A 15459-nucleotide genomic window follows, 5' to 3' on the forward strand; every position below is an offset into this window, starting at 1 on the left:
TGCGGAGCTGATTTGCATGCAGAAAGAAGGTAAAGGAAAATCAGTCATCTAAAGTTTCAGTCAAGTGTTCGATGTTAAGAAAACATCTCTGGGTGGAAACTGGATGCATACTTGCAAGAAAAACTGAGTGTGCTAATAAGCACAAAAGTAGTCAGTGTTTGTACAATAAAAATGTGCAGCCTAATGGATAACCACTTAATGCACTAGAATTTATGGGGGAACGTTCATCGTACATGTCTGGATTTGGTTTATGATAATAAAGCAAACGGCCCCCCCACAACTCTGCATACCTTTCCTCATCACTGACTGCAAGAAGACGCCTACATTAAACAGTAATAATATATCAAAACAGACAGCTTAAAGGTTTAAATAATGCGATCCTGGGTGGAGCGTGGAGGAGTGGGACGGTGGCAGCAGCGGTAGACCATCTACTCTGAACCTGGACTAAAAGGTCTGCACAGTTTGACAGCCAGGTTGGTTCAATTTAAACCAACACTGTCATTAACTATCAGTTAGATTTAAAAAGATAGGACAGATAGTAGATGCTTAAATGCTGTCTAACTAAACAAAGCAAACAAGAAAAACATTCTGAGTTGGAATAAATACAAAAATTCTCAACTTAATATTACCACTATACTTGTTGCTCCATGACTTTATTAATCACAGTAATTTTCTTATGTTCTGATATAAAATAACTCCTCTCTGACTTGGATTTGGCCGAAGGAGGTTTTACTGTTCATCCGAGCGCTGATAGTTGACGTGAGGAGGCTTACTGCTGCAGCTTCCCTCCAGGCCAACATCTGGCCTTTGTTTTCCATGCTGGCCTTTTTCTGGCAGCTTCCTCTGCTCTCATCTCCACAGCCACAAACATTAGCTGACAAAGCCGCTGAAGCATTAATAGAAAAGGAATCCCAAGGATTTTTCATGTCAGTTCTTTTCTTTTTTTGACCACCTTTTAATGTGTAGATTTAAAAAATTCACTGTGAATTTATGGTTGGACGTTATGGGCGGGCATTTATCGTATCGTTTATCGCGTATCATTTACTGTGATAAATTTCTGATCATGATTTATTGTTGTCACAATAAATAATGTTTAAAAATACTTAAAACTGCTCGTATTGTTGGAATTGTAGTCAATATTTTTCTCCACTGTTTGTTCAATTATTAAATGCAGTTACAGTGTGCATATTAACAATAAAAATAAAAATTATTTAAGCTACTTGTGTCGTAAAGAAGCTCATTATTCAGGACGAGTATTTATGTTTGTGGGTCTATAATTGCCATAAAGTTACCTAAAAAGGAGAAGTAAATAGTTCTTATCACCACAATAGTACCACAAAATATCGTGATAAAATTTTAAACCGTATCACCCAATCCTATTGGGCAGACATAAAATCAACGCTGGAAACAATTTTTTTTCCAATAATCAATAAAATTCCCAACTTTACAGACTTTTCCAGACTCTGAAGGAATGCTATGTTCACGATTTTCTGTCCAGACACAACAGAGCCACCGGAAAATTTTCTGTATTTGGTAAAAAGTCGACTCAAGTAAATGATGAAATAATCAATCATTAATATTTAAAAATTACATCATCAAACGGATTAAAACATAAATTTAAGTGAAAATTTTGGTATTTTAAGGACCAAAATGAAAATAAATAATTTAAGCAACAAAAAAATAACAAAATCAGGCAAAAGAAAATTTTTCCAAATCAGTTTCTTTCAATAAAAAAACGTATGAAACTTTAACAAAAACCGCAGGTGTGCGTCTGTGTCTGGTCCAGTCGTGACAGTGGGGAAGCCAGCAGGACAGAGTCCGGTACCTGAACGGGCCGGCTGGTCGGCGTGCTGATGAGGGGAGTGGAGCCCATGGCGGATGCGGCCGTGAGGCTCCGCTCCCTCTCCTCCTGATAGATGCGGTCGCGCTCGGCCTCCGGAAGCTGCAGGAAGTTCTGCATGGCGCGCAGGTTGACCAGCAGGGACTGGGACGCCGTCTTGGGGTCTTCTTCCTTACGCAGGATCTCAGACAGCAAGCCCTGAAAAAAAAAAAAACAAAAAAAACACCCACGGTTAAAAATGTATGTTTTTTATTCTTAAGAGAAACAGCAAAGTAGCTTTTTTCTGCAGACACCAGTTTTTATTCATATCAAAGAAAACCTCGATTCCTTTTCAGCTTCGTCTGTCCATTTACGCACCACAAAAACACTTCACTGGAACTCGTGTGTATAATACGTGTAATTTTGCACATTTTTTTTTTTCAGGTTGCCTTTGATAAGAGCTCAGCTATTCGCCTTGTTCAGCGGGCAATCAGTGTATCCTCTGTTTACTTTTCAATAGTGCTCAATTCCATCATTATGAGACAGCGATGACTCCATTATCGGTGATGTGTGATTGGGCCTTTTCATCAGCTCCTGGCCACACACTGTGCAAACCGACGCTGTGCTTCTCTCACCATCAATAGATGTGATTTGGTAATAAAACAAGGTGATGGGGAAACATACTCGTTTTTTTTGTTTGTTTTTTTGAGTATTTAAGTCCTCTTGGACTAACCAGAGATGTCTAACAGCTAAATAAAAAAAAAAAAACAGACGAGACACGCCTCATGTTTTCAATATTTCACTGTGAATGCATTGATCCAGACTAGCCAATCGGTTTCCTTTCTGTTACAAAACCCCCTCTAGTCTGATGCAACACAACCTACAACCTCCTCCTTTTTCTCTGCATTTTTTTTTTTTGGGAAACCACAAACCTAATAAATTATCCTCTACAGGCGCACTATCTGGCTAATTCCTCATATCAGACACAGATAAGACTGAGAGGAAGCTTCCTGAACTGTACAAAAACACCACTGTCTTTCTCTCCCATGTGACTTTTTAAAGTGAGCGCTGTACGTTCAGCTTGATCGTTATCAGTCGACTTAATGCTCCCCGTTATATGCAACACCTTCAAAGCAAAGACAAATTGAAGGAATAGTTTGGATGATGTGTTATCAACAGCAGATTATTGCCAGGAGGAGAAACTGAGCACAAGTCAAGGCAAGACGGATGATCATTTTCTAAAGTTGCCATTAAATTAAGTCACTAATGTCAGGAGACTGAAGTTGTTGAACTGTGTTTATGAAGTTGAAATCATTTGATGGCTCTGTTTCTTTGTTTTAGAGGTTTTACTCCAGATAACAATTAATCGATTACTAAAATATTCAAATAACTGATCAAACACGATTAATCGGATTAATCATTTCAGCCCCAACGTAACCAACAGGACGCATAGAAAACAGACCAACTTGCGTGATAATCTAGTAAATTCTGGGTTTTGTCCTCACCTGGGTTCTGTTGAAGGCCACCCGGGCAAAGACGGCCTGCGAGATGCCGGCCCGCTTCAGCTCGTCCCTCACCCACTGGTAGATCTCAGAGGAAACCTCCGTGTTGGAGCCCACCTGAGGCTCCAGCGGCTTGGTGTGGGAGTTGCGGTTCACAGGCGGGTGGTTGAGGTACTGCTGCGACAACGACTGCTGCGCCAGCAGCCGGTTCACCGCGTACTGCTGGTTGAGGATCTGCGCCATCACGAGCTGCTGGTTCACCAGCTGGGGGCTGATGGGCGTGGACACCAACCCCGGATGGTGCAGGCCGGGGAGCTGCGGCTGCCGGCCGCCCGTTTGGCCGCTGTGCGGGGGAGCGTGCGGCAACGGCGGCACCGGTGAAGACGGCGTCTGCTCTGCGGTGCTGCCAGGGATGGGCTGCTGCTGGGAGAAACCCAGGTGGTTGTGGTTGTGGTTGGAGCCGGGAGGGGACAGATCCGACAGGCTGTCCATCTCCGCTGGAGAAAGAAGGGAAATAGAAAACACAAGCCAAACTCATCATTACGGCTGCAACTAAGGACTTTTTAGTAATCGATTATTCTGGCGACTGATTGATTCATCGGATAAAAACCCAAAACGCCATTCCTGAAATGTAAATATGAACAATGTTCTTATTTATATTTCACAGTGGTTAATCACAGCGCCAGTGTGTGATTAATTTGATTAAACCTCTTGATCAACTGAGCACTACATATCTAGCATAACTTTTTAATGTTTTCATCAATATTAAGAAATTACTGATTTAAAACAAGCTGAAAAGTTTACTTGTCACTTTTGTCTTATTCTGTGTAGGGTTGCAAATAACTATTATATCAGTATATTATTATTCTATCAATTATGATTATTCTATCAAAGAGGCACATTCTGTTGATTTAACCATTAAATATTTTTTTAAATATTAGAAATACATTGAAAGATGCAAATGGACAATTTAATTCCTTTTTCAAGTAAGAAAATAAAAATTTTCTTGCCTAAAATGCAGAAACATTTCATTCATTTGGTGCAAAAGAGCTAAAATAATATTTCTAACATCAACATGTAGAAGCTCAGCCCTTCTTCTTGACTTATCAATGCAGTGCAGATCTATTCTTTAGATTAACCAGTTAATAACTGAGTAGGGAGATTTTTTTTAGGAGGTATTTTATCTTTACAGAATTTGAACCAGACTACTTGAGGAGTTTTGTTTAGAACATTTTTACAAAAGTTTGTTTTTTTTAATAATTGCAAAACGTATAGATTTTTGCTTTGAACTAGATGTTCTTTCAGCAACAGGTCTTTTTTTTTTTTTTACAGTGTATGTCCCATTTAAAAATTAATCGATTACTAAATTAGTTGACGATTATTTCAACAATCAATTCAAAATGATTCATATAACTATTTTGTGTTTTTATTTGTAAGCATGACAGGAAAAACAAGCTTAAACAAACTAGTTTTATGTTTTTTAAGAGAATCAGCAGGTCAAACCTTTAAAAAAAAAAAAGAAGCAAAAATCAGTTTCAGTCTGTAAAATCCGGATTATTACATCTCTAACTATAACCATAGATTCTAATCCGGGGAAACAAACAGACCTGGTCTGCACCGGATCAAATTATTGCCTGGGGTCAAAGCTCGGCTGATCGTTAACATTCTTGGTTTTGCTCTTTATGGGGAGGCAATACAATCAGGAGCTTTGAAAAGAAAACTGTTAAAACCAAAATACCAACCAAAAGATACAGTAAGTCTGTGTTTTTTTGTTTTTTTTCCCCTTCAAAGGGCTCTTCATCGACGAGTGGATATGCCACAGCTGGTTATCCAGCTTAAAAAGAAAAAGATGCAACCGCTGATAAAAGAGCCTCATTGTGTTTGACCTGTGTGTCTCATGCCTTCAGAATTAAGTTCAGAATGTGTTTGGCCTCGTGGAAAAAAAAAAAAGAGAGATCGCACACAGACAGTGGAGCATGTGTGTGTCTGACTGGGATTTATGTTGTAAATGCATGCTTAATTCTAAAATAAGGAACACACGCTGGCCAATGTGACAATTTTAGGGATGGATGGTGTAAATATAAATGTGAAAAACAGAGACAGAATAAACATCAGTGCATGTAGAAACCACCTCGTTTTAATGATCTTCACCTTCCACCGTTTAAGTGAACCGAAATTAAATGTTTTCGCTGTCATTTGAAGGCATTTTCGGAGATTTCTGTGGTGTCTCTTCTTTCGGGAATCTTTAAGTCCATAATGGCTGCTGGGGAATATTTTAAGACTTGTTTAAATGATGTGCTAAGAGGATGAAAACAATGATTTAACATTCAAAGTGCTACCCACAGAGAAGTGAATAAGCAGCTGGAATAGTTTTTAGGTTGCAGAGGATTTTTTTTCTCATCTTCTGTGCCGAACGAGTGAGGGGGAAGCATTCAAGGATTCATCCGCGCGGCGATGCTAACTCCTCGGAAGTGGGCTGCGGCCTCCACATCGTATGGGATTAATGTTAAAGATTTGGATATTTTTCCCCCTCCTTTGATAGAGCAAAATGTTTCAGCAGATGGAAGATTATCTGCATGGCCGTTTTCCAAAAAAATATTGATAATCGTGTCTGAGGTGCTTGCTCTATAACTGTCAGGATGCAGAAAACCACCGTCCAAGACAGGTCTATTGAGCCTTTTTTTAACAAATGATGTGGAGTGGAGGGGTGACGAGGATAAAACAAGAACAAAACAACAAAAAAATGTTGGTAATAATCACATCTTTTCTCATAATCCCTGGCATTCCTTGGCTCTGATGGTATGACATGCCTATTCACTCCTATATGAATGTGTGTGTGTGCATATGCTTGCACATGCAGACTGCTGGGGGGCATGCTCACAACACACAAACAGAGGCACATGGAGGTATTTCCATGCAAATTGAAAAGAGTAGGGGTGACAGAAGAGCATGGCAGGCCCTGGGAGGAAAAAAAAAACGGCTGCCACAGAAGCGGGAGTCCTCATGTGGAATCCTGCCACAAAAGAGTCCCGGATTAAACACACAATGGGAATGGGATGTGAGCTGAGGGAGAGAGCATGTGTGTGTGTCTATGTGTGTGTTTGACAGAGTGAATGAAAAAGGGATTGACTCAACTCTCACTTTTACGTTGGCTTTCCTAAGGATCGGGAACTTTACTCAATAACCAGGAACGTTAACCAAAGCACAGATAAATAACTTTGTTTCTCAGTTTAGCTGCGTTTTTCCAGCAGATTCCTCTCCACATGTTGCCAAAGATCAACCCAATTAGATGGACTCTGCCGCAAGCCTGTGGTGGACAACTGACATAGATGTGCTGGGTTTTTATCTGACGTTTGGTTAACATGACATGTGGGTGCTAGAGTTTGTGTTTGACTGCATGTCTGGAGATGTTATCGCTGCAAATGTGCACCAATGTGGTTGGTTTTCTTATCGCAGCGTAAAGTTCCAGACTGAAGGATTTCATACGTGACCGTTTTTATGAGCTGTCACGATTTAGATCATGATTTGAGTGGAAAAGTGACTTCATGTTCAGGGTTTCTCCTAAAAATCATGCAACTTGTGCGTTTATTATGAGAAGATTTGAGTTTTCTTCTTTCCTGCTTCAAAGGTTTGTGCTTTTTAAGAAACAATAAATTCATATAGAAACAAAAACACTCCGTTAATAAGTGGAACCGCTGATTCTTTTAGGCTTTTTCTTACCCTGTGGCAAATCTACATGAGATCGAAGCTTTAGCAAACAAATCTTGAGTCCTGATTATTCCAAAAAGTAAAACTTTTCTTGCCTGAAAATCCAACATGGCTGCCAAATTAATAAGAAATGTATAGAATATAAATTTGGCTCTTCAGCACAACTGGAAGAATCAATTTAAACTTCCAGGGTAAATAAACCCATTAAAGGAACAACCACCATTTTTATTTCTTCATCTGACCAATCAGAGAGGGAATTTGTTCTTAAAGTGACATAATCCAAATCAATCTGTGACGACAATGTGATTCAAGCAACACAGATTGTTTGTAAACTCGCTATGTGTAATGTAATATTACTTTGCAGTCTTAAATTGTGAGTGGGTAAATTAAATGCCTAATTTTTCATCGTTCCGCCACGAATCTCAACATATTTCAAAGGATTTTTAAGTGATTGACCAACAAAAGTGAAAGCATAGAGGTGAAGTGGAAAGGAAGTGCGGAGTGACGCACCCTTTTTTCACAACTTAACTAAACTTTAAACTTCTTGTATTTTATCTCTATTGTGTCTCTAAAACAAGCAGCACACTGTACTTTTCAGTTTCCTTGAAATAAATGTAAAACGATTCCTTTTTCTTTCACATCACAAATTATTTGTCGTTTTTACAAATAATCCCAGAAGTGTGAATACTTTTAAGTGTTTACAATAATATTTGTTGAGCCTCCAGATCAAATTTCCAAAAATATCATTGTCCCTCTGAAATCTACTCAAAATAAAAATCAAGCATTAGAAATAGTACTTTATGAGATTTATTTTCTAAGTTAAGGTCGAATGTTTGACAAGCTTCAGCTTTCATGGAGGAAACGAGCTCTTAAAGCGACTCGTTTCATTTCTGCATGACTTTAAATTAGCATGAATTGCTTTTTAGAACCAGAAATAAGATTTTAATTAAAATTCTAGTTAGGAGAGTCAGAAGGTAACTATTTTAGTTTATGCATTTAGGAATAAAATGTTGCTTCTCAAATACTGAGTGGGTGACTGTTTCTTCTATTAATGTTTGAAACAGAGATTTACAGTTAACCTTGGGAAAACAGGAGCTAAACTTGCAGGTATTGTGGTTGGGTTACAGTAAAGCTGCAGGTTATTAATGTGTGTGTTTTAAGCGTGTGTGTGTGTGTGTGTGTGTGTGTGTGTGTGTCTGTGCCCATGCTGTAACCTACCTAGCGCATTGGCACGCGGGCTCTCACGGAGGACGCACGTCCCTAGGTAGCCCTCCAGCTGGGAGGGTTGGCGCATGCCTGCACGGGCGAATACACACACAAACACACACACACACACACACACACACACACACGCACACACACACACCACGCCATGCAGGCGTGAGGAGAGAAACACAGGGGTTAAGGCTTTCTACAGATCGTCTCTCTCACTTCCAGCTATGCAGGAATAAAAAGCATCAGCATCACTACAAAAAGGCCAGACTGGCAGCTGCAGCAGCTCCCCGTCTGAGGAACATAAAACCGGATAGAAAACAAGTGTGACAGAAAACGTGTGGGAGTGAAGCAAGAGAAAACACAAGAACAGCGGCTCTGAAGGAAATAATGTACCCGGTGTACGTTGTCACTTTAAAAGGATCAGATAAAATATGATCGCAGCACACCGTTTGCATGCAGGATGTGAAAACATTTTTGATAAAGAATCTTGTCTGTCATCGCTGTGAGGAATAGCATCCTGGCAGAAAAAAAAAGATTCAGCTCAACAGATTACTAAAACTAATATCTCACCAATGCCTGCTGCCCTACAGGTTCCCCAGCACAGAGCTGCTCCGCTTAATAAAACTACAGAAACGAATATCTGACAACTATCTCCAGCTTTGGTGGAACTGGCATTATATGACCCCCATTTCCTGGGAGGTCAAAGGGTATTTTTTTAGATTATATAAAGTAATGCATTGGTAGAGAGATAGATAAGAAATCTAATTTAATTCCGGATGGGGTAGTGGACAGTTAAAGCCAATGCCGCCTTTTATTCACAGAGTTATACAAAACATAAAAAGAAAATGTTCAGAAATGTTTGTTGGGTGTGGTAATAATAGCTCATTTTGAGATGCAGTAACTGAGAGAAAGAAAGCACACCCTGCCCACCTTCCGTATTTTCTGGACAATACATTGATAAAGAGTAAAAGTTACAATCAAAAAATGTGACACAAAGAGGGAAAAAACATTTATGTGCATAAGACACATTTAAGTGACATTTAGTCACATTTATTTATTTTCAGCTAGCTTTCCTTGCACTGCAGACGCTAATGTTTAATCCTTGGTTCATATCAATATGAATTAATATTTAATGCATCAGTCCAAAAATAAAAACACGAATAAGTCGCAGAACCAGGCAAACTATGAAAATAAGTGTGATGTTTAGTCTGGAAAATATGGTAATTAAAAATGAAACTGACATCAAGCTTACAAAGCACAAGCTAAAGTTTCCAAAATGCTGTTATTAATTGCACAAAATACGAGGAGCAAAATGGAAAAGCTGATTGTGGAAAAAAACTGAACAGACCCAATTAAGAGAAAATCCAACGACCGCTAAAACTCCATTCTTTGCATTTTGTGAAGAAATAAGTTGCGCTCTGTGTCTTCTTCAGAGGTTTTCATGCCGTTTCCCTCAGTAGGTCTTGGTGCAGCGCCCCCACAGGCGACGGGGTGAACAGGTTTTTGAATTAGCTTAAATCATTTTACACAAAGCAGTGTGAAAGCGAATCGCATCAGCTGAAAATGTAACAAATGTTGCAGCTTTGGTCCTAAATCAAACCGAGTTTATCGTGTGAAAACAGAATCCGAAGCACTTTATGAATGCGGATGTGTGGTTGTTTTTACAAACTGTCCAGACATGAGCATTAACATCCACCAAGCTAACTGAGGCCTGGACAGTCTGGGATGAAGCTGTTGGTATCATTTTAGCATTTTTCAGAAGGTGAGGTTGAATTTTTCAGGGAAAAACTTTCCCATGAACATTAGCAAACGACTTAAACGTTTTGCACTAATGGATGTAGAATCACGGACTTTAAATTGTTCATGAAGAGTTTTATAAGCCTTCCAGGATTGATGAGAAGCTCCTCTAAAGCTACTGCTGACTCTTTCTAACGTGGCATTGTGGTAACACACATCCAGACCAGCAAACAGTAAACACTCCTGCTTTTATAGAGGTCACAACCCAAAAGGGTCCACTTAGATTTTCTACAAACATATTTTCCATTTCTTGCTTTATAGTGCCAACAACAAAGGTTATATTTACATGTTTTTTTGACCTTGTAGAGACCCGATCATTTCTACTGTCCTAATAAACAAAACCATGGAGCTGAGAAAGGGTGTACTTTCTTATTCCAATGGTTGTAAGTCCTTTTGACCTTGAAATATTAGATAACAAGATAAAAATGTATCTGTGCAGCGTTCAACAGCAGGAAGACAAAGAGCCGTTTGGATAGGGGACATATTGTGATGATGACTGGTGCGAGTGTGTGTTAAAAAGTGTGTGTGCGTGCGTGTCTGTATGCAGAGACAAAAGTGTGAGCGCCATACTTTGCGCCCCTCCGTTTTGCTTACCCATCATATCTTTTGTCTTCTTGAAATGTTTATACCAGCGCCCAAATTCCTGACACTTTGCCGCCGACACATTTGCATAGTAAGTGCTGTTCACAATGGAGGAAATCATACTCTGAAAGAGAGAGATTGATTGAGAGAGCGGGAGAGACTTTTAGATTCTCACTGTGGAAAATACAGACATAATATTAGAGCTGGTGGAACATGCAGCAACACTGTCGCTTGTCAAAGCAAATAAAATACAGGGGAGGATAAAAGTGTAAGACATGCAGATGTGTACGATTCTTTCCCTCCAAACGAACAAGAAATTACATCAAACAAGGTTTAATCTGTTATTTTTATTATTTTTTTTTATCAAATGCCACAGAGTTTGTCTTTTGCAGTGTGGGTATTATTCATCAAGAACAAGAAAAATATTTACCTTCAAAAGGAACATAGCAATGTATTAAGCACCAACAGCTGTGGAGGTGTTTCATGTGAGCGAATACGAATCTTTTTATTTTTATTTGTGCAATCTGTTGGAGACAAAAAACTTCAAGCGCGTCGGGGTCCGCAGCGAGCATGTCGCTCTGTGACGCCGACTCTCCCTATACAGTTGACTCTCTGCTCTCTCAACATTTACCTCCAACCTGAGACAAACAAAAGCCCCATTTATTAAATCCCCATGCAGTTTCATTAAAACGAGCGTTTTAACACCTCGCCAGCCTCCGGGTGAATGCAGGAAAAAAAAAATGTTTCTGATTGTTATAAATATTCAAAAGAACCAAACCATCTGTTTTCAAATTATAGGTATGCCATCTTTATCGGTTTCTATAATATATGCGCTTGGAGGTTTTGTGCGGGGGACCTGCTGGCAGAACGAGCACAAACCAACTGTTTCAGCATAATTCTGCTTTTCTGGCTTCGGCTTCTCCGCGCAGAACGGGGAGGAAGAAGCCAACAGCTGTGCCATCAAAAAGGTCAGAGCAACTCTGAACTCCTGACCTTTTGTATTAAAGGGATACTTCAGATTTATTTCATGCAAGGTTCTGTTAAGAGGTTTTGACTGGTAGATCCCTGCAGAAGTAGTTAGAGCAAAGTGAAGACAAATCATGTTAAAAGACCTCCAGTTATAATTTTATAAATGATCTGAACACGGAATAAGGACTTTTGTATATGCAGGTGGCAAAACAAACTGGATTTTCCTGCTACAAATGTAAATAAAGCTCATTATGCTTAATTTGCCAGACACATTTCACATGGGAAAGGCCCACAGCAGCACAGATCCACCACCGTACCTAACAGTGTGGATGAGGTCGAGGTTTCGTTTCAAGTCAGATTCAGCTGGACTGTTTGTTGCTTCAGGGCAAAATATAAAGTCTGACCAAAACACATGGTTCAGCTGAGGTTTTCTGCTGCATTTTAACTCAAACTTCTGACAGACTGTGGTTCATGCCTTCAAAACAACAACTTGCTTATAGTGTGTGAATAAGAAGCAACTGAGATAAGAACCAGTTCTTGTAACCCCTTTCTGCACCACCAGGTTCTCCATTCTTTCCCCTTTTGAAGGCTTTTTGGAAGGCTGACGTTAATTGCGGAGCAACACCAAATGTGGCGTAAATCACCATGAACGTCTACATAAATCACCAAGACTGTTTGAAGGTACAAACCTTATTTTGCAGTTGATGTTTAAAAGACTGGAGTTTTTGATAAGACAGAAATCAGCTTTCATTTTGGCCCATCTACTGCAGGTAAAATATTAATCAGCCAAAGTCTCAACAGAACCCGACTTTCAAAGCGTCTGAACTGTCCCATTAAGTTACAGATAAAACAACGACGGTTTCTTAAATGAAACCATCGTTGACCCTTACTTCAAATTAGTACAGTCTGCCAAAGGTCTTTAATAACACGCCTTAGTTTTATCTTGCTGATGGTTAATCTAGTTTGGCAGGAAATTGTTGTTGAACTACATAAGACAACCTTGTAAGATGGTATCAAAAACGCAGTGTGAAGCTTAAACTCGTCTAAAAGAAAACACTGGACAGCAGAAAAACAGCCAGTTGTTCTCTCCATCGTCTCCTTCACTGTAAAGACACTAAAGCTTCTTTGCAGTCTCCCAAAAGGGTTTTCTGTTACATTTTTCACATTCCAGAGACATTCTCTGCAACTTCCCACAACGTATCACAAGGATCTAGCCGTGAATACTGACAACTGCGTCACTTCATTTCCTTTGAATTCAATTCAGTTTATGTGCAAGGAACCAATAAACCACAAATCTTAAACCAGAAATGTATATTTAAATCAGTCTAAACAGATTCCAGTTTGATCTTACTGATAATACAATGCAATTCAAGTGCCACTACTGTTAATACGATCTGAACGTGGAGTTTTATGTTCCAGTTTTACTTAGAACTGGGAAATTCTGACTTCCCGGTTGTAAAAATCGATCAGACACCCATCCGAAGTTGGATTTCCCTTTGGAAAACTGAAAAACTCCAACTACCATCAGTTACCCTCTGCAAGGCCAACTTCGCGTTTCAACTTGGCCGCTTCTCGCATTAAAAGTAATAAGCTGAGGTGGAAACATGTAAAAGTGGATCTAAATGTTACAGGTTTATCCTGAACAAATTAGCTTAAAACAATGATCGTAAACAACGTCTGAGTCGTCTGACATCAAATCCACAGTAATCCTGTGTGAAGGGGCTCTACAAAACAATCAAATATCAACATAATTTCAATAAAATATTTTTTTTTTGCTGAACTTCTTAGGTTGTTAGAAAACCACTTTTCTGTTCAAACTGTAAGAACATGTCAGATCTAAAACTTATTCCAATGATCAAATTAAAGTGGATAAGATTGTTATCTGTTGCAGGTAGGATATTGATTGCTCATGGTGTTTTAATAGAACCCCACCTGAAAGTTAAGTCATTTTATAAAGCTGTAACGACAAAACAAAAACTGCAGAACAACACCAGAGGAATGAACCATGAGAGGAGTCAGTAGAAGATCTTGATTGTGGTAAAAAACATTTAAATGTTGAGAAAATGGTTCACAATACAGTGAAAATAAAACATAACTAATCTATACTTCAGAATGCCTGTGTGGAGCGGATGGTGCGCTGATTTTATCTTAATATTTCTGGGAAAAATGAAGACAGCTGAGCAGAGTCACATTGGCGACTGCAGCTGGGTGTGAATCTGTGCCAAGCATGTTGTGGTGCATCATCCCGCCATGATGAAAAACAAGAGGGGAGGAGGCGGGGGGGGCAGAGAGGTCTGCAGTCGGACTTCAACAGTATAACAAAGCGGTCCTTTATAGATTTATTGAAAAGGCTCCATTCAATAAAAAAACCCTGATGGAGTTCAGGTTGGGGTTAGGAAGTCAGAATTAGCTTTTTAATGGGTCATACATTTATGTATGAAGCACTTCCTTCTTTAGAGTTTATGCAATATTGTTATTAGCAAAGAATAAATAGTAGTTCAACCTTTTGTGGTCGATTCCTTGGGAAGTGGCGAAGCCGGCCTGGTTTCCTGCCGTGTGTTTTAGCTCGGGGGGGTAGAGATGGAAATATTCTGGATGATAAATGGCGTACCTGGCAGTGAACCATGCAATCCAGTTTAACCTGGTTCCAGCAGCCCAAAGATCCACCTGAAAAGGCTAAATTTAAAGTGAATACAGTTCTCCTTTTAGTTCGGGGGGGCTGGGATAATGAACTCCTCTCCTCTAGCCTGCCATGTTTTATTTACAGTATATCTGGGCTAAGGCGGCTCCAGGCAACAAACAAGAGGCCTGCAGATCTCTCTCTCTCTTTCTCTCGCTCCCTCTTCCTCCGCCATCTTTGACACAGATGTTCTAATAAACGCTCCTCATTAATCAGCCCTCTCCCTCAATACATCACTCTACCTCTCACAGGGGGCCCAGCCTGTATGTGTGAGGAGAAACAACACACACACACACACACCTATTCTGCGTCCCCCCACTGCTCTGTCACACACACATGCAGACGCACTAAGTGAAATCAAGCAGATAACCAGCGCCTCTGCTTCCACTGTGGAGCCAGCGGGAGGGCTGAGCTTCGGTGTGTCAACAGGTACTAACTCTGCCTCTGTGCCTGCATATGTGTGTGTGTGTGTGTGCGTGTGTGTGTGTGTGTGTGTGTGTGGACCCTTTAAATGATAGCCATCTGCAGCACAGAGCGCTTATCGGCAAGACCAGGAAGTGGCACTGGGCTACTATCGGTCCCCAACATCTACTCCACTCCCCGACATAGGAGACAGGAAGAGAGAGAAAAGTGTGTGTGAGTGTGTCTGCATGTGTGTGTGTGTAAGTGGATCGCAGTAACCAGGTACTGTACACACACACACACAGATTGCACTGGTTGCCTGAATCAATTGGGAAAAGGCGAATCCTATTTGCGACACTGCGCCTCGCCGCTCGCCAACATCTAGCAGAGCTCAATTATGGCACATATTCATCTCAGCTGGGATGACCCCTCCCTTCCCTTCCCCTCCCCTCCGCCGCCGCCACACAGAGACGCCACGCACTGGCAGCCAGGTTGCGCCTGTGGCAGCCGAGGTGGCGAAGGCCTCGCAAAGATGGCATTTTGATGACTTTGCTGCTACACGACGCAGCAGCTGGTACATCAGGGGCAGCTCAGCGAGAGGGTGGAAGGGGGGAAATTCTCGTTTGTTGCCATAGTTTCTGCAAACCAAACGAGGGTATGGGGTTTCTAAGCTTGGTAGCATCTAGGGCTGAAACGATTAGTCGAATTACTCATGATTTTTGAATTAATCGTCAACCAATTTAGTAATCGATTAATCGTTAACTGGAGACTCAAAAACATGACAT

At 40.3% G+C, this 15459-nt stretch overlaps 1 protein-coding gene across 2 annotated transcripts in view; it reads right to left on the reverse strand.

Annotated features, from left to right (window-relative positions):
• The window catches only part of satb1b (SATB homeobox 1b), a 74652-nt gene that overhangs the window by 31590 nt on the left and 27603 nt on the right, over positions 1-15459 (reverse strand). For both annotated transcript variants that reach the window (XM_007574979.2, XM_007574977.2), the window contains 4 exons: positions 10636-10747; positions 8248-8325; positions 3325-3818; positions 1826-2038 (listed from right to left, as the gene is read on the reverse strand). In XM_007574979.2, the coding sequence (XP_007575041.1) occupies positions 1826-2038; positions 3325-3818; positions 8248-8325; positions 10636-10747 (897 nt within the window). The remainder of the gene's footprint in view (positions 1-1825; positions 2039-3324; positions 3819-8247; positions 8326-10635; positions 10748-15459) is intronic.

This window comes from Poecilia formosa, unplaced genomic scaffold (genome assembly GCF_000485575.1).
Source record: "Poecilia formosa unplaced genomic scaffold, Poecilia_formosa-5.1.2 Scaffold366, whole genome shotgun sequence".
Classification (NCBI taxonomy): Eukaryota; Metazoa; Chordata; class Actinopteri; order Cyprinodontiformes; family Poeciliidae; genus Poecilia; species Poecilia formosa.